This window comes from Zingiber officinale, chromosome 2B (genome assembly GCF_018446385.1).
Source record: "Zingiber officinale cultivar Zhangliang chromosome 2B, Zo_v1.1, whole genome shotgun sequence".
Lineage (NCBI taxonomy): Eukaryota > Viridiplantae > Streptophyta > Magnoliopsida > Zingiberales > Zingiberaceae > Zingiber > Zingiber officinale.
Window position 1 is genome coordinate 63007155 of NC_055989.1, and position 20354 is coordinate 63027508.

General features: G+C 42.4%; 1 protein-coding gene across 1 annotated transcript; it reads left to right on the plus strand.

Moving 5' to 3' along the window:
• Positions 1-16851: 16851 nt before the first annotated feature.
• On the plus strand, positions 16852-18448 carry LOC122049146 (acyl transferase 4-like). The gene is made up of 2 exons (XM_042610586.1): positions 16852-17363; positions 17539-18448. The coding sequence occupies exons 1-2, from the start codon at positions 16932-16934 to the stop codon at positions 18364-18366; spliced, it is 1260 nt and encodes a 419-aa protein (XP_042466520.1). The 5' UTR covers positions 16852-16931; the 3' UTR covers positions 18367-18448.
• The last annotated feature ends 1906 nt before the right edge of the window (positions 18449-20354 follow it).

Here is a 20354-nt window from a genome sequence, read left to right on the forward strand (position 1 = left end):
ATTGGTCAAAAGTGTGATAGGATGTGCTAAGAAGTAAGGTCTTAATCGCCGGGCCATAAGGACCAATTCATAAACCAACTTTTCAAGGGCCGTGTATCGAGCCTCGACCCCTTTTAATAGATGACTGAAGAAATACACTGGCCATTGTACATTTTCATGTTGGTTAACAAGCACAACCCCTACGGCCTCGGGGGTGGCAGATAAGTAGACCCATAAGGGCTCTCTAACAACTGGCTTGAATAAAGATGGCAAAGCCTCCAAATACTTCTTCAGCTCCTCAAAAGCTCGGGTACAGTCTTCATCCCATTGGAATTTGGAGGCCTTCATGAGCACTTTAAAGAAAGGAGCGGCCCGGTCTGCAGATCTGGAAATAAATCTGGACAGGGCTATTATTCTGCCGACCAGCTTCTGAGTTTCCTTCAAATTCTGGGGAGGCTGCATATCACGTAGCGCCCGAACTTTTTCTGGATTAGCTTCTATTCCCCGCTCGGTCACCAAGTAGCCCAAGAATTTTCCTCCTTTAGCCCCAAATAGGCATTTCAAGGGGTTCAGCTTCAGCCCATATTGCCAAAGAGTCCTGCATGTTTCTTCTACATCCTTGATCAGGTTCACGGCTAACGGGGACTTGATGAGTATATCATCCACATAAACCTCCACATTGTGCCCGATCTGCTCCCGGAAGATTTTGTCCATCATTCTTTGGTATGTGGCTCCGGCGTTCCTGAGACCAAAGGGCATGATAGTATAACAGAAGGTACCGTCAGCCGTAATGAAACTAACCTTTTCTTAGTCCTCCACCGCTAAAGGTATCTGATGATGCCTCTAGTATGCATCCATCATGCAGATCCTCTCGCAGCCGGCCGTGGAATCCACCATCTGATCAATCCTGTAACGCCCGCCCTTCTTACCCAACCCAAAGGCGGCGCTACGTTCTTATACTACTTACGTACATGTTTTAGTTATAACAGCGGAAGAATAAAAAAAAATTTAAACCATTCATTTTATTTAAATAAGCATGATATCACAGATTAAATATGCATATATTGATTCTATAACTAATCATATTAATATGTCCGAATCGTTCTTTACCGAGCCACCACCACACACATCATTATCCGCTCCTCCTGTTGCTCCTCAAGTTCATCCAGTTCTTTTATCTGCGGTACAAGGAAAGTAAGCTGTGAGCACTCATGGCTCAGTAAGTTCCTTTCCTACTCACTAAAACCGAAAATCATCGTATATTAACATCATGCGTAATATCATAAGCATACAACATACAAAGATATCATATTCATATCATCATGGCATCATATCAAATCATTAGCTAATTCAAGCACATATGCAGGCAATGCATCATGAATTTGAAAACTTATATTTGTAAATACTTGAAATTAATATCATCATCATTGGGGATCCCGGTTTGTACCACATACATCATACGTAGGTCCAAGGTAGCAAGTCTTGAACCCTACCATACATACATACTAGGCCCGAGTCTTACTCCATCGACCTAGGGCATCAGAAGCCCATTACTGACGAGGCCCGAGTCTTATTCCATCGACCCCGGGGCGTTTACGGAGCCCACCCTTGGTACAAACCATACAAAGTAATTTATCATGCATAACTATCATATCATATCCCTAACAATCTTTCATGCATTTCATTTTTCATTCTTCTCATTATGTATAGCATTTCATATGCTATCACATATCATGGCATTCACATAATTTCATTCTTCTCATTATGTATAGCATTTCATATGCTATCACATATCATGGCATTTACATACATTTCATTCTTCTCATTATGTATAGCATTTCATATGCTATCACATATCATGGCATTCACATAATTTCATTCTTCTCATTATGTATAGCATTTCATATGCTATCACATATCATGGCATTTACATACATTTCATTCTTCTCATTATGTATAGCATTTCCTATGTTATCACATATCATGGCATATTACATAACATTATGTATAGCATTTCCTATGCTATCACATATCATGGCATATAACATAATTTCATTTTCTCCTCATTATGTTTAGCATTTCCTATGCTATCACATATCATGGCATATTACATAACATTATGTATAGCATTTCCTATGCTATCACATATCATGGCTTATAACATAATTTCATTTTCTCCTCATTATGTTTAGCATTTCCTATGCTATCACATATCATGGCATATTACATAACATTATGTATAGCATTTCCTATGCTATCACATATCATGGCATATAACATAATTTCATTTTCTCCTCATTATGTTTAGCATTTCCTATGCTATCACATATCATGGCATATTACATAACATTATGTATAGCATTTCATAGAATGAACCTTGCACTAGTTCGGTTAGACAATAATCTTACTCACCTCTTTAAAATATTTTTGGTTGAAATCCTAAGGTTAGATACTCCTCTGATCATACATCATATCAATATAAAATCATGGAAAGGAATCCTTCTACATAGCATAGAAAATCTTATCATGAAATGAGGTCTTGTTTAAATCATCCTAGATTTGAAAACCTTTTCTTTAGCCGAATTTTCTTAAATTCTTTCCTAGGTTTTCTAATCCTTATAAATCCGAAAATCACTTAAAAGCCTTGTACCACAGGTGAGGGGAAGCTTACCTTCTTCGCTTAAGTTTCCTAGAATTGAGAACTTGCTTGGACCTTTCTTCTTGCTTGCTAGGTTCGGCACCAATGGAGGGAAAGGAGTGGCTAGGTCTTTTGGTGGAGAGGGGAGGAAGAAGAAGCTTCTTCCTCTTGTGTTGCTCGGCAACAACAAGGAAGAAAGAAGAGGGAGGGAGTGAGGAGGAAGAGGAGCTTCCTTCCTCTTGTGTTGCTTGGCAACAAGAAGAAGAGGAGAGGGAGAGGGGGTCTCGGCACAAGAGGGAGGAGGAGAGGGAGAGGAGTGGAGGATGAATTTGAAGTCACCCCTCCATGCCTATTTATACTAAAATGAGGGGAGGAAATTTGACTTGATTCATCCTTCCCATTTATTCCTCTTCTTTATGATAGGAATATTCTAGAGATATGCCTTTTTAGTTCGCTCTTAATCGCTCGTTTTTCTCTCCTTTAATAAAATTTTCTATCTCTCCTCTTACAATATCCTCTCTTATCCCACTTGGTTAATACATGCATGCATCCACAAGAGAACCAAGGTTCAAAACTTGGTTATGTATATTTTTATTTCTTTTTACTTCCTTTTTTCTTTTAAGTAAAAAGAATCCTTTCTTATTCTTAACTACTTAATCCTTTCTCTCCTTATCAATAATTCTCCTATCCCCTTTGGTATCCTATACATGTTCCTTACAAGAGGTCCAAGGTTCAATCTCTCTTCTAACATTTTATTTTCTTTTGTACATAATAATTCGTATATTTCCATATTATGCATTATGCATAAATATTTCATACATGTACATATTATCTCATATTTCTTCCTTTTGTCCATATTAATTCCATACATTATAAATCATGCATAGATGATTTATATTCTCAACTTTATTTTCTTTCATAAAGTTTTAATCATCTAAATCCTTCCCATCTTAATATTCAACGTAGACTATCTACACATTCTTTTCATTACATTCGTACTCTCATTGCCCTTACTTTATCTAGGCTTTCTAGGGGTGTTACAAATCTAGGGCAGAGGATAGCAGTCCTTGGGACTAGCTCGATTAAGGTCTCTGAAATCTATACACACCCTCCACTTATTGTTCGGCTTCTTTACTAAAACCACATTAGAGAGCCAGGACGGGAACTGTACTTCTCGAACGTGGCCTGCCTTCATGAGCTGATCCACCTCAGCTCTGATTATTTTGTTTTGCTCAACGGAGAAATTCCTTTTCTTTTTCTTGACGGGTCGGGAGTCTGGTAGTAAATGTAACTTATGTTCGGCTACTTCCGGCTTGACCTCGGGTAACTCTTCTGTAGACCAGGCGAAGACGTCCCGGTTACGAATCAAGCATTGAACTAACTCTTCTTTGAGGGGAGAAGGAAGGTCGCTTGCCAAGCGAGTTAGACTCTCAGGACGCTCAGCATATAGTTGCACCTCCTCCCAGGGGATGAGTTCTTCGGTCATAGGCAAAGGCTCTTCTTGAACAGCGTGGACACCCCTATCTTGCATCCTTTGATTTTTTCGAGCCTCCACCCTGACCATATCAATATAGCATCGGCGAGAAACCCTCTGCTCTCCTTTAACTTCCCTGACCTACTCGCCAACAGGAAATTTGATTTTCTGATGAAAGGTTGAAACAGCGGCCCTAAATTCATGCAGAGCGGGCCTTCCCAAAATGACGTTATAAGAGGAAGAGGAGTCCACGGCTATAAAAGTACTCCTCCTTGTGCGCACCAACGGCTCAGTGCCCAAAGATATGGCCAGCTTAATCTGACCCATTGGCTTCACCTCATTGCCTGCAAACCCATATAGAGACGTGGCCACAGGCTAAAGTTCAGTGGCATCGATCTGCATCTCTTCGAATGCCGTTCTGAACAGAATATTGACCGAGCTCCCGGTGTCAACAAAAACCCGAGCCACTCAGCTATTGGCAATGATGGCTTTGATGATAAGGGCATCATCATGAGGTAGCTCCAGACCTTCCAGGTCTGTAGGCCCGAAGCTAATAACAGGGCCAGAAGCCTGCTCCTGGCTGCATCCAACAGTATGCACCTCCAAGCGACGCATATGTGACTCGCGCGCCCTTCCTAAATCTCCATCAGTTGTCCCTCCAGAGATCATACCGATCTCTCGGACAGCGGCGTTGCCTCTATTCTCAGCTTCCTACGCTCCTTCTGGCTCTTTCCCCTGACTAGGTTGATAAGTATTGGGTCCTGCTAGGTCAGGGCGAGGTTGCCCGGTCTGTCCAGTCGCGGTTCGTTGCTCTTCCATCATCTTGAGCACTTGAGGGGCTAGCTCAGGTGGTGGTAAGCCTAACTTGGCAGCCTGCTTGGAATCCCGAGCAAACTGGAAACAGTGGTTAATATCATGAGTGCAAGACCGATGATAAGTGCAATACCGAGTGTTCCATGGTTCAGATCCGGGAGCATGCATGGCTGCGACTTCGAGGAGCTGGTCTGATCTCTGGCCCGGGATGGAAAGTAGGGCTGGCTTCCCGAGCGTGCGGCAGAGGTTGAGGAGGTGGTTGAGGCACCCTTCTTTCCGGCTTGTTGGTAGAGGGAGGTGGTCTTTCGGCTTTCCTCCGAGCCGCCTGTGCTTCTTCTACTTTGATGTAGCAGATAGCTTTTTCCACCATCTCATCAAAATTCCGAGCGGGATTTTTGATGAGATCTCTGAAGAATTCTCCTTCCCCTAATCCGTGAGAGAATGCGCTCATTAGAATCTCCGAAGTGGCGGTGGGAACATCCTGAGCCACTTGATTAAAGTGATTGATATAACTTCTTAAGGGCTCAGTTGACCCTTGCTTCAGAGCGAAAAGATAGTGATCTGTCTTCTGATATTTCTTACTACTAGCAAAGCGGCGCAAGAAGGCCATCTTGAAGTCCAAGAAATAGGTGATGGACCCTTGAGGCAGCCCATCAAACCACTTTAACGCCGAGCCAGCTAAAGTGTTCAAGAAAACTCGACACTTGATAGCATCACTGTATTGGTGTAGCAGGGCTGCATTTTTAAATTTGCGTAAATGCTCTTCAGGGTCTTTGCTCCCATCATATTCTCTGATCGACGGGGCCCTATAACCCTTGGGCAATCTTTCATTTAAAATCCTGGCCGAGAAAGGTACTTTCTCGTCCGGATCTTCCGGGAATACTTCTGGTATTATGAGAGCCTTCCCTTTCTTCGAGTCTCGTGACAAGGAACTTTCAGCCATGGAGACTTGCAGCTGTTCTTTCTTAAGACTGTGGCCCTGGGGCTCTGGCTGATAATACCCCATGTCGGGCTCACGATAAGGAACCTGAGGAAATACCTCAGGCTGTTTTCTCTTAGAGCCTCGATCAGAGACAGGGAGGGGCTCCTTAGAAGCTTGAGCAAGAGCTTGGCGTGGTCGAGAGACAGTCGCTTGCTTCTCGGAAGCTGCTCGCCTCTTGGCCTCCTTGAAGAGTTCATATTCTCCGGCGATCATAGTAACATTGATGCAGCCAGACTCCTCCATCTTCACGTTCCGGAGTAGGTTGTTGTGTTCCCACAAACGACACCAAATTTGATCCCGTCCGGAAGATGAGTCGGATGGAGGCGGGCCTTGGTGGACTGGAAGTTGACGGAAAGTCGCCGAAGCGTCGGATCTACCTGGTACCCCCTGAAAGGCTCGCACGGGCGGCTGACGAAAGAAGATGACCAGGACAATGACACTACGACCCTGCGCACACTCAGACAAGGCCACGAGTCGTTAGAGACCAGAAACCAGGGAAAAAAGTCCCCGAGTCAGGCCCTCCGACTCTCAAGTCAAGTACTTTTCCCCAGAAAACACAGAGAAAGGACGAAAAGTAAAGACTAGTGAGAAATGACGAGTGAGCGTACCTGCATAAGGGACAAAGCATCCCTTTTTATACTGCAACGGATGTCTTTGGGACCTGGCGAGTGTCAGGAAATGTCGGCTGTCAGGCTTTATCTGGCGGTGATTGACACGTGACTCTTCTTAATAGGCTGCCGACAAAACCAAAGGCGAAGTGAGCCCCGACTATTAGCATATTCCCTGACACATTGATTATTCTCTGACACTTTCTGACAAGTGGTTACGATTCCTTGGCTTGTTTGTCTTGTAGTGTCTGGATGCCGAGTCTGTATTCCGAGATCGATACCCCGACCTGCTTCTATATACTATTATCGGTGACTTGTATGTCCCGATCTTTGTGTTAAGCTTGTGTCCCGACCTGCCTTTGTTATTTGTTATCCATGGCCTGTATGTCCTGACCTGTACGCTAGGTCTGTGTCCCGACCTACTTCTGTTTACTATTATCCATGGCTTGTACGTCTCGACCTGTACGCTAGGTCTGTGTCCCACCCTGCTGTTTACTGTTATCAATGGCTTGTACATCCCGACCTGTACGCCAGGTCTGTGTCCAGACCTGTTTACTGTTTACTGCTATCCATGACTTGTACGTCCCGACCTGTACACTAGGTCTATGTCCCGACCTACTTCTGTTTACTGTTATCCATGGCTTGTACGTCTTGACCTGTACGCCAGGTCTGTGTCTGGACCTGCTTCTGCCTACTGTTATACATGACTTGTATGTCCCGACCTATACGTCAGGTCTGTGTCCAGACCTGTTTACTGTTTACCGTTATCCAAGGCATGTACGTCCTGACCTATACGCTAGGTCTATATCCCGACCTACTTCTGCCTACTATTATCCATGGCTTGTACGTCCCTACCTGTACGCCAGGTCTGTGTCCAGACTTTTTTACTGTTTACTGCTATCCATGGCTTGTACGTCCCGACCTGTACGCCAGGTCTGTGTCCAGACCTGTTTACTGTTTATTGCTATCCAAGGCTTGTACGTCCTGACCTGTACACTAGGTCTGTGTATTCTACGCCCAGAGCCTTCATTCCTTTACCTTTACTTGGCTTGTGGGCTCAGTCCTCATCTGTACCTGGCCTGTGGGCCCTATCCTTGACCACTATCAGGGATGACCCTTGTCTGACTTATACTCCCATCCTTTGACCGTCCCATCAGCTGAAACTTAGACCCTGGCCCTGTAAGCTTTACTTCTGACCAGCCACGGAGGCTTTGTTGGGGCAATTTCTCTAGGTCAAGTTTGACAAGTTTGACTAAGCTTGAGTTGAGTCAAACTTGAGTCGGGATTTGAGTTTTGATATTTGACAATATATGGAGATTGCTAGGGCAATCGTCTGATTATGGAGATGGTCAAAGGATTGACCAAATTGATAAGAAGACAGGTCAAGTGGGTCAGTATTGACCGGAGACTTGACCGGGAAAGTCCTAACTGGAGTTTAGGAAATGAGAAAGTCCTAACTGGAGTTTAGGCAATGGGAAAGTCCTAACTAGAGTTTAGGCATTGGGAAAGTCCTAACTGGAGGTTAGGTAGGAGAGAAGTCAAGTAGGTCAAGGTTGACAGGAGACTTGGCTGGGAAAGTTCTAATTAGAGATTATGCAAAGGTAAGTCCAATAGGAAGGTTGGCAAGAGAGAAAATCCAAGTAGGTCAGTGTTGACCAGACTTGGTAGTGAAAGTCCTGATAAGTGAGATCAGACAATTGGAAAGTCCTAGTATAACTAGGCGAAGGGAAAGTCCTGGTGAGGAGCCAGGCAATTGGGAAAGTCCAAGTGTGATCTTGGCAGAGCAAGTCCTAAGGTGATTTGGCTAGGAGAACACGACAACTAGGATGAGGCCGATGGAAGCTCCAGAATGCAAGGCGTGAAGGATGGGGAGATATCCGAGGGACGTAAGGCTGATGGAGGAGGCTAGAAGGCTAGTTCGAGGTTGGTCGGAAGTAGTCAAATGCTAGGCATGGATACCCAACAGGTCATGGTTGACCAGGAGTTGGGTTTGGGACCTTCAACTTGAGTTTGAGACAAGTTCAGGGTGTTCAATTGATCGGTCAATCAATTGAACCAGTGTCCAATCGATCGGTCGATTGATTGAACTGTGCTGCGAATGTGGGATGACACCAATTGATCGGCCGATCGATTGGGAGCATTACTCGCGAGCACAGAAGTCATCCAAATTGATCGGGCAATCGATTGGAGCTACCAATCGATCGGTGGATCGATTGGGACCTGAAGTTCTCGTGCGAGGAGTCGCGAGAACTGCTGGATCGATCGATCGATCGATCCAGACATTTCCAGAGAGCACAGAAAGGTGCTAAATCGATCGATCGATTCAAGCAGTCCCAATCGATCGGTCGATCGATTGGGAAGTGACCGTTGTGCAGGAAACGAGCGATGGACGGCTGGGATGAAGCGTGCTGATGTGGCAATCGATTGGGAATGATTTGGATCGATTGGGAGCACAGGATATAGCTGTTGCGGAGTGTTTTATCCATAGTTCTTTTGCGAGCTTTCTCCTGCGATTGGTGTGCGATTCACCGTCGAATTTCTCCGAGCTTCTCCATCAGTTCTTGAAGGCTCTTGGGGAGTTTCTCCAAGGTTCAAGAGGCAACAACAAGCACAAGTAAGCAAGAAGAATAGCGTATTTCACTGTATTTGTTTCTTCTTGTTGTATTTCGTGTTGTGTTGTAGTGTGGGTGTTGTAAGGCTTCTCTGCCTTCGGCTGCAACCGAGAAGGAGGGTTTTTATTAGTGGAGATTGTGTCGTGTGTGTGGATCCTTGGATTAGTCACCTCTTCTTGAGGTGGATACCAAGTAAATCTTAGATGTTAGCATTGTGAGTATTTTTGTTTTGTTTTGTCTTTGTATTCCGCTGCACTTTATCAAGACAAAGCAAGAAGGAGCAAACGCGACGAATCGCTATTCACCCCCTCCTTTAGTGAACATCACGGTCCCAACAATTGGTATCAGAGCGAGGCCGCTCTTCTGAGGACTAACCGCCAAGAGAGCAACCGCTAGAGGAAGAAGATGGACTTGGGAGGTCCACTTGGATAGGACATCCTGGTTCCTCCTCCATACGACAAGGAAGAATTCAATTCTTGGAGGAATCGGTTGGAGACTTGGTTCCAAATGGATTGGAACCAATAGGTGGTCTTGGAGGATCCATTTGAAGCTCTAACGGATAAGAAAGGAAAGCGCCTTCGACCTCGACATTGGACCGAGGAACAAAGGGAGCAAGCGGAGGCCGATAAGGAGGTAACGAAAATATTGCTTAATTTATTACCTTCTAATATAATTTTGAGTGTAGGTGAATGCACGAGTGCATGTGATCTTTGGAAAAAGATCATTGCGTATCATGAGAACTCTACACAACTCCAAGGAGTGGAGGAGCTCAAGGAGATGGGTTCATTGGTCCAAGAAGTTGACACAAGGTTAACATCCGAAGAAAAGGAAGAGGAGAAGAAGGATCAATCCGAAGTTGATGTGAGGTCAACACTCGAGGATGAAGAGGAAGAGAAAGAAGAGGACGAGAGATCCTCTACATCTTCGAGAGAGGAAGAAATGGAAGCATCCATATCCTCAAGCGAAGAAGAGGAATTAGAAGATGATGCAACCTCCAAAGTGCAAGAAAAGTCAAATGGAGGATCAAGCATCGCCCCCACAAGCAATGGTATAATAATTTCAATTAATAATAATAATAATAACCATATCATTTGCTTTAAGTATAAGGAGCACAAGCACTACAAGAGTAAGTGTCCCAAGTTGGCCAAGAAGAAGGGTCAAATAGTACCCAAGGGCAAGGATAAGCCCAAGGAAACTCTTCCCACGGAACGCAAGAGCAAGAAGCACATTGTGTGCTTTTCTTGCAATAAAAAGGGACATTACCAAAGTCAATGTCCTAAATGGAAGAAGCCAACAAAGGTTAAAGGAGGAAACACAAATCAAGGGGGAGCTTGGAAGAGCAAACCCAAGGTAACATTTAATAGTGCAATTCCTTCTAGTAATGGTAAAAAGCATGGTGGTTATAAGTTAAATCATTCAAATGCTATTTACAATGAAAATAGAAAGCATGATCAAACTAGGAATAAATATGTACCTCCTCATGCTAGAACTACCACATCTAAGGTTAAAAAGGTAGATAACAATTTAGGCAATAACTCTAAGGACTATAGATATATGCCTAAATATAGAATTGCTCATAGGAGTCAAAAAAAAAAATCCAAATCTATAGATTTAATGACGGAAAACCAAGTTTTGAGATTAAGACTTGATAACTTAGAAAGGACCCTAGCAAGAATGGAAAATCTTCTTAAGGGTCAAAATGAGCAAACTATAAGGAGAGCTAGACAGGAGCCATCCAATGGCTATAGAGGCTTGGGATACAAACCTAAAGCCAAGAAGGATGTGACTTCCTTTCATAGGGTTCTATATAGTTATGGAACCAACCCTAGGATTAGAAGTCAAGTCAAAGATACTAGGGAAGGAATTCCTAGAAGTACTTTTGACAAGACCAATGTGACTAAAACTTCTAAGAAGTCTAACAAAGTCACAAAGAATGTCACAAGGGAGACCATCCCTAGAGTTGACCTAGTAAAGGTGACTAAGGCTCCAAAAAGGCCAAATAAAGTCACAAATAAGGTTACAAGGGGAGTTAGCCCTAGGAGTGACCTAGTAGAAGTGACCAAGGCTTCTAAGAAGCCTAGAAAGGTCCTTAGGAAGGTGACTAGGGAAGTCATTCCTAGTGAGTACCTAGAGCATCCAAGGAGCACCAATAGGTTTTGGGTTCCTAGGAGCATATTCTCTACCCCTTAGATGAGTTAGAGAGTGTCAACTTTAATTGGAAGGATAGTTAATCCAACCTTGATGAAGTTGACACTCGGAGAGCATTTTCAAGGTTATTATTAACCTTTGAAAATGAAGTAGAGCTTCATTTACTCCTAAAAGGAGTAAGATGTGCCATGATTTAAGAAAATTTGATATAATTTTGATTGGCACAAGAAATCAAGTGTAAAGAAATGTCAAAGTAAGATTTTAATATTTTATTGAGAAGGTAAAGGCAAATCTTGGCCTTATCTTAATTGGGCTACTCTTTGAAAGAGTAATATATGTGCCAAAATTTGAAGAATTGAACTCAATCTAAATTGGCACACTTAAGAAAAGTACAAGAAAAATCAAGTTAGAATTTTGATACTTTCTTAAGGAATTAAAGAGAAAACTCATGCTTTAATCAAATGTGATTAAGCATTGAAGAGCAAAGATGTGTCAAAGTTAAGGACTTGAATCTAATTTTAATTAACACACTTGAAAGAAGCAAAAGAAATGTCAAATTGGGGATTCGACATTTTCTTATGAAATTAAGGGAAATGTAAACCTTAACCTAAGATGTTACTCTTTAGAAAGAGTAAAATGTGCCAAAGTTTGAGGTTTTGATTTTAGTCTAAATAGGCACATATGAAAAAAGGATAAGAAATACCAAGTTGGGATTTTGGTATCTTCTTAAAAAGGATTAAGGTATGTCTAAGCCTAAAATCTAAATGAGTACTCTTTGGAAGAGTAACATGTGCCAAGAAAATTTGAGGTTGTGAAATTGATTTCAATTGGCACAAATAAATAGGCAAAAGAAATGTCAAGTTGGGTTTTGGCATTCTCTTAAGGGAGGCATAGGCAATCTAGGATTAAAATTTAAGGTGTAGCTAAGAATTAAGGATACTTAGGTAGCCTATCTAGGTATATTTTATTTATGCTAAAATGTCATGATTGATTGTCTATCACATGTCATGACATCATGTGTTGCATTCATGTTTATTATGAAAAATACAAAAATACCATGTCATGTCATACATATATCATGTAGTTGTAGGAAATTTTATTTTGAAAATTATTCATTTTGATGTATGTCATAACACATCATGCATTATTTTAATTGCCTTGCAATTAAGGACAAAAGACATTTAATATGAATGGTAAATATTCCAACAAGTGGGATTATACCAAATGACATCCTAGGTGGATGATCATAAATTTCAATATGCCTAAATAGAGATGCATGATCCCTTAGTTTAGGGAAAAAAAATCAAATATACATCTCACAAAGACCCATAAGGTGACTTGTATGTGTTTTAGTACACATTAGATATAAGTGAGATGTAAGGATGGTGAACAAAACTCAAGATGTTGATTTAATGCATCTTGTTGAGTTTTAGGTTCATCAAAACACATAGTTGTGTGTCTTCCAATGATTGGGAAAGCTAATGTACAAGTCATGTGCATTAAGCCCAAAGAACATGGTTGGATATTGGTTTTGAAAATGATTTCAAAATGTTTTTGAAAAACCTTGGTGAAGACTATCTTTTGATAGTAATCATCATTGAATAGTTAGACACAAACTTGAAGAAAACACTAAAGTTTCTACAAGTTCTCAAATTTGTGTCAATATTTGAAAATAAGAGGTATTTTCATAGAAAGCTAATGTACAAGTCATGTGCATTGAGCCCAAAGAACATGGTTGGATATTGGTTTTGAAAATGATTTCAAAATATTTTTGAAAAACCTTGGTGAAGACTATCTTTTGATAATAATCATCATTGAATAGTTAGACATAAACTTGAAGAAAACACTAAAGTTTCTACAAGTTCTCAAATTTGTGTCAATATTTGAAAATAAGAGGTATTTTCATAGAAAACTATTTTTCCTTGATAAAGTATACCATAAATAATGTCTACATGAATTTTCATGATTTTTAGATGTTTGTAGAATTTTTGGAGAGTTTCTGAACTTCACTGAAATTGAATTTCAGGAAATCAGAAACCCAATCGATCAGCCGATCGATTGGATTGAGTTCAATCGATCAGCCGATCGATTGGGAAGCCACTTCCCGCGAACAAAAGGGTATTGAATCAATCAGCCAATCAATTGACCCAGGCTGGATCGATCAGTGGATCGATTCAGAGGGTATTTCTGCGAGCAGTAGCTTGCGGAATCGATCAATGGATCGATTGAAGTGTCGTCAATCGATTGAGTCCCAACTTCAATCGATTGGGAAGTTTGATTTTGGCTGGAAAAGCCTGATTTCAGCACTTCAAGTCACTTCAAGTCCCAATAACCATTCCAAACCCCTAGGAATACATATGTATACATTTAGGGGGAGTTTTCATGATGAGAACAAGTATGTTTTGATTAATATAAACTTAGGTGAAGTTTAGGTTGAGGTTAGTTTCATTATTGAATTTTGAACTTCAAAACTTCAAATTTTGGTTTTCCTGATTATTTAGGAACCCTAAGTTTATTGTTGGTGCATAAAAAATATTTTCAAAGACCTTGGAAGGTGGGTTAAACGTTCATGGTGAATTAATACTCAGGGTCGAGTATTGGGGAGCAATGGACGATTGGTTATCTTCATTGCTAAGATGATAAATGCTCTCGGATAAGCATTGTGGAGTAGTTTACTGCTCAAAGGGGAGCATTGGGTTAATGAAGGGGATCGGACCTTCATTGGTAAAGTTGATGCATGCTCTAGGATGAGCATGGTAAAGTGAAGTAGAACTCAAGGGGGAGTTTTGGCGGCAGTGAAGAGTATGAGATCTTCCTTGTGGGGTTGTTAACAACATATGAGGTTGTAAACAACGAAGAGTTAAATCTCATGGAGAAGAATTTGTTTTCAGTTTTTGATGTGTAACAAAGGGGGAGAATGGAAGGTTAAGTTAGACCTTCATCCCAAGCAGGGGGAGTTTGCCCTCTAGGAAAGGAAGAGAATGAAGGAAAGCTTCATTCATGCTTTGTCATGGAGTTAAGGCTATGAGATTTAGCCTTGGTATGCAGAAGAGGTTAAGGCTATGGGATTTAGCCTTGTGATGAAGAAGGAGTTAAGGCTATGGGATTTAGCCTTGGTATGAAGTTGAGAGTTAAGGCTATGGGATTTAGCCTAACTTAGAGGAATTGTCAAACATCGAAAAGGGGGAGATTGTTGGGGTAATTTCCCTAGGTCAAGTTTGACCAGTTTGACTAAGCTTGAGTTGAGTCAAGCTTGAGTCGGGATTTGAGTTTTGATATTTGGCAATATATGGAGATTGCTAGGGCAATCGTCTGATTGTGGAGATGGTCAAAGGATTGACCAGATTGATAAGAAGACAGGTCAAGTGGGTCAATGTTGATCGGAGATTTGACCGGGAAAGTCCTAACTGGAGTTTAGACAATGAGAAAGTCCTAACTAGAGTTTAGGCAATGGGAAAGTCCTAACTAGAGTTTAGGCATTGGAAAAGTCCTAACTGGAGGTTAGGCAGGAGAGAAGTCAAGTAGGGCAAGGTTGACAGGAGACTTGGCTGGGAAAGTCCTAATTGGAGATTAGGCAAAGGTAAGTCCAACAGGAAGGTTGGCAAGAGAGAAAATCCAAGTAGGTCAGTGTTGACCAGACTTGGTGGTGAAAGTCCTGATAAATGAGATCAGGTAATTGGAAAGTCCTAGTATAGCTAGGCGAAGGGAAAGTCCTGGTGAGGAGCCAGGCAATTGGGAAAGTCCTGGTGAGGAGTCAAGCAATTGGGAAAGTCCAAGTGTGATCTTGGCAGAGCAAGTCCTAAGGTGATTTGGCTAGGAGAACCCGACAACTAGGATGAGGCCGATGGAAGCTCCAGAAGGCAAGGCGTGAAGGATGGGGAGATATCCGAGGGACGCAAGGCTGATGGAGGAGGCTAGAAGGCTAGTTCGAGGTTGGTCGGGAGTAGCCAAAAGCTAGGCATGGATACCCAACAGGTCATGGTTGACCGGGAGTTGGGTTTGGGACCTTGAACTTGAGTTTGAGGCAAGTTCAGGGTGTTCAATTGATCGGTCGATCAATTGAACCAGTGTCCAATCGATTGGTCAATCGATTGAACCAGTGTCCAATCAATCGGTCCATCGATTGGACTGTGCTGCGAATGTGGGATGACTCCAATCGATCGGCCGATCGATTGGGAGCATTACTCGCGAGCACAGAAGTCATCCAAATCGATCGGGCAATCGATTAGAGCTACCAATCGATCGGTGGATCGATTGGGACCTGAAGTTCTCGTGTGAGGAGTCGCGAGAATAGCTGGATCGATCGGTCGATCCATCCAAGCATTTCCAGATAGCATAGAAAGGTGCTGAATCGATCGGTCGATCGATTCAGGCAGTCCCAATCGATCGGTCGATCGATTGGGAAGTGACTGTTGCACAAGAAACGAGCGATGGACGGCTAGGATGAAGCGTGCTGACGTGGCAATCGATTGAGAATGATTTGGATCGTTTGGGAGCACAGGATATAGCCGTTGCGGATTGTTTTCTCCATAGTTCTTTTGCGAGCTTTCTCCTGCGATTGGTGTGCGATTCATCGACGATTTTCTCCGAGCTTCTCCGCCAGTTCTTGAAGGCTCTTGGGGAGTTTCTCCAAGATTCAAGAAGCAACAACAAGCACAAGTAAGCAAGAAGAAGAGTGTATTTCACTGTATTTGTTTCTTCTTGTTGTATTTCGTGTTGTGTTGTAGTGTGGGTGTTGTAAGGCTTCTCCGCCTTCGGCTGCGACCGAGAAGGAGGGTTTTTATTAGTGGAGATTGTGTCGTGTGTGTGAATCCTTGGATTAGTCACCTCTTCTTGAGGTAGATACCAAGTAAACCCTAGGTGTTAGCATTGTGAGTGTTTTTGTTTTGTCTTTGTCTTTGTATTCCGCTGCACTTTATCAAGACGAAGCAAGAAGGAGCAAACGTGACGAATCGCTATTCACCCCCCTTTAGCGAACATCACGGTTCCAACAGGCTTGACTTCTGACCTCCACGTAAGCTTGACTTCTAACCTTCACGTAAACTTGACTTCTGACCTCTACGTAAGCTTGACTTCTGACCAGCTTGTGGTCTTGACTCCTAACAACATCATCTTACTGACCCCACGAACATGCACCGTATCACTGATCATCCTCTTCTTCAATTACTCTTGGACGCATCATTATATAAAATGAGTGAGGAAAATGAAGAGGAAAAGACGTCCCTTCGTCTCTTTAACGTTTGCAACAATGAAGGAGACGAACGGGAAGTGACAACGGGAAGTGACGCCTTCGTCTCCTCAACGTCCTCCGAGAACAACGTCCAAAAACAGCTGATGATAACACATAGGCAGGCTTCGAGCTGGAGGAAGTATGGTGGCCCCGTTTACTTGGACTGCTTCTTCTGCTTAGTTGGAGCAGTCTTCCCTGACTTGGCCTGCTACGTAAATGCAAGAATCTTCGGTGTCTTATTAGTCACCTACCACCCCATTGACCATCCAAGGCCACGTGAAGGTCTACCATTTCTAAAATACAACGACAAGGAAATGGTCGCACTCGAACTACAAATGTGAACTTAAGAAAATAGGCGATTAGCTCTGTTTACCGTTCTTTTCCTCTCCATTATAAGAGGAACCCACCAAGCAAACGGAAAGGCATGCTAAACTAAAGCTCGCACTGATGACGATGAGCTTCACCGTGACGAAGGTGGCCGAGGAGTTCGTCGCCCCCAGCTGTGCCACTGCCGCCGCCGAGCCTAGCCTCCCCCTCTCGTCCTTGGACCATGCCATGGGCCTCAGATTCTTCGTGGAAGTGGTCGCCGCTTATGAAGGCGGCGGCCTGCTTCAGTCCCCGGCCGACGACATCAGAGCCGCGCTGGCTAGTGCGCTGGCCCACTACTACCCGGTTGCCGGCCGGCTCGTGGTGTCAGACGACGGAGAACTGGAGGTGGCTTGCACCGGCGAGGGGGTGTGGTTCGTCGAGGCGAAGGCGAGCCGGTACAGCCTGAGCGATCTGAGGAACCTTGAGTTCCCTCTGGCGATCCCCAAGGAGGAGCTCCTGCCATGTCCACCCCCGAGTTTAAACCAGCACGAGATGATCTTGATGATGCAGGTTCGTTTTTCGATTTTGTGCTAATTTAGTCCTCTGAGAATATCTCGAACCATGAATTCGCCGGCGATGATGAATATTCAATGCGATGTTTGTCGAACGCGTGTTGACCGATTTGACTACCTCTGATCTAATTTAGTCAACGATGAATTAATTAAAATCTAACGACGATTTGCAGGTGACGGAGCTCAAGTGTGGCGGCTTCGTGATCGGAGTTAAATTTAACCACATGGTGTTCGACGGCGTTGGAGCGTGCCACTTCCTGAACGCCATCGCCGACATCGTCCGAGGCCTCTCTGGTCCTGCCGTCGAGCCGGTCTGGCTCAGAAAGGCGATCCCGGCCCCGCCGATGCGCCACCCGAAGCCCCCTCCGACGGTCGCCTACAACTTCGTTCGCTCACTCTGCGACTTCCCGCCGCACGCAGTCAACGCCATTAAAGACTCGTACGCGCGGGGGACGGCCCACTGCTGCACCACCTTCGACGCGTTGGCCGCCGTCCTCTGGCGGAGCCGCGTCCGCGCCATCGGCCTCGAGCCGGAGGATGACGCCCACCTCGTCTTCCCGGCCAACGTGCGCCACCTGGTGAATGCTGCCGGCGGCGGCTACTACGGCAACTGCGTCTACTTCATGACGGTAACGAAAAAGAGCGAGCGGGTGGCTCGCGCCCCAGTAGGCGAGATAGTGGGGTGGATACGCGAGGCGAAGGGGAGCCTGGCGGCCAATTTTGCGGCGTGGGCGGCTGGCGACTTCGAGGAAGACCCGTTCAGAGTCCCGATCGGATACGACGCGCTGAACCTGTCGGATTGGAGGGCGGTGGGGTTCCACGAGGTGGACTACGGGAGCGGGGCGCCGCGGTGCGTGGCGCCGCTCAACGACCACGTGTTCTTCGCCGGCGGGATCCTTCTGAAGCGGCCGGCGCCGGAGCAGGGGGTGCGGTTCGTGGGACAAGTCGTGACCAAGGAGCACGAACAGGATTTCGTGAAGCAACTGAAGGAATTCGTGTAAACCGGAAAATCCGCATAGAGCGGCACTCCTCAAAATTATCAAATATCTCCTTTTATTAAGAAAAATAATATGTTCAAACAAACAAATTCAAGAAAAAACTCAAAAATAAACACATAAAGTGATAATACCCATAAAAAATGAAATGGTAGGTCATACTTTATGTGTCTATTCTTAAATTTTTCCTTGAATTTTTTTCTTTGAACATATCATTACTATTTTATTAACTTCACTTTTAAGTGAATAATAAATTTGATCGAAATAAACTGTATATAAATTTTAATCAAAATTATTACATAACAATATATTAATTTTGACATTGTGCAAGTGTCACCTAGGTTAAACTATCTATTTAAATTTTATTAAAATAGTTGATTGATTTAATTTTATTATTAATTAATAATCATTGTATTCTTTTATTTTTATATCATTTCACTTATCTTATAAATATGACTCCACTTTCTCATACATTATTCAATTGTCCAAGATTAATAGTAATTTATCATTTATCTTTTTTTTTTTTAATCTAGAGACTCAAAGACACTGAGACCAACTATTTACCTTTTATCATCAGAGCTTTTTTTAGAAATAAAATATAAGACAATTCACTTTTCAATTCTCTTTTCATCTACTATTAAATTATAGCAAGTTAACCGAGTACTATTTAAAGTATAAAATCATAAATAATTCTTATTTTTAATCTTTATATGGATGCTCTTGAAAAAAGTAAGCACCATCAATCAAGCATTCATTTCCTTTATCATTAATCCATTAATCAAAACTCATTATTATTTCTATTGCTAAATATATACCAAGCGTCTCCTTAGATTTAATATTGATGCTCATGAAATAGTACAAATTTTAATTTTATGTTTATGCATCTAGTTTATACTAATGTTCCTAAAGGGGCATAATATTTAGATTTAATATTGATGCTGTGAAAATAGTACAAATTCTAAATTTATATTGATGCTTATAAAGAAGCCCAACTTTTTAATTTTGAAGCTCCTAAAGTAGCCCAACATAAATTTATGTTGATATATTGACAATCTACGATTTAAAATATAAAGCTCTTAGATTTATCAATATTTCTAAAGAATATTGATCTAAAATATAAGTGTTGTCAATGTTATTGAAGAATATTGATTTACGATCTAACACATTAATATTCTCAAAGAATTTTGATTAAAGATATAAGATTTGTCAACATTCCTAAAAAAATATTGAAATATATATTGGTTTGATGATACGCTTGTTTAGTATTTATTTTCTTTTAATTTTTGTTGCATTAATATTTTTGTGTAGACACAGATATTTGATTGCTTTCTAACTGTGATAATATTGTTGGTGTAATATCCTCTGGGTCAAGGCTGTCCAAGTTGATTAGGCTTGAGTTGGTTCAAGTCTTAGTCTTGATGTTTGAGTTTTGATGCTTGACAATACATGGAAACTGACAATACGTGAAGCTTGCAGGTGCAATCATCCGATTGGTTGATGTGACAACTAGATGGTTGATGCTTCAACTAGATGGTTGTACACCCTCTATGTGGACAATTTCGATATTTCATGGTATTGGTTGATGCTTCAACTAGATGGTCACATGCTAGTTTACCTTCATCTCGAAATATAACCTTCGCCAAATTACTTAAAAAAATTATTAAATTATGAGCCTAATTCTCTAATTACTCAATCAAAGCAATTCACCTTGATAATGTTGTTGAATTTAAGTCACAAGCACTTGATGACGATTGTATGTCAATCATAATTCAATTGAGCATTCAGTTGCCTATGTTCATACACAGAATGATCTAGTAGAATCATTTATTAAATGATTGCAATTAATTATTAGACCACTACTCATGAAAACAAAATCTGGGACTATGGTGCGATGGTAAGCGGTGTGATAGGCTCCCTAGGCAACAACGGTACACAAGGCACATTACACTTGAGAAGTTCGAATTACTTATGACGCTGGGTCATTTGCTAGGACC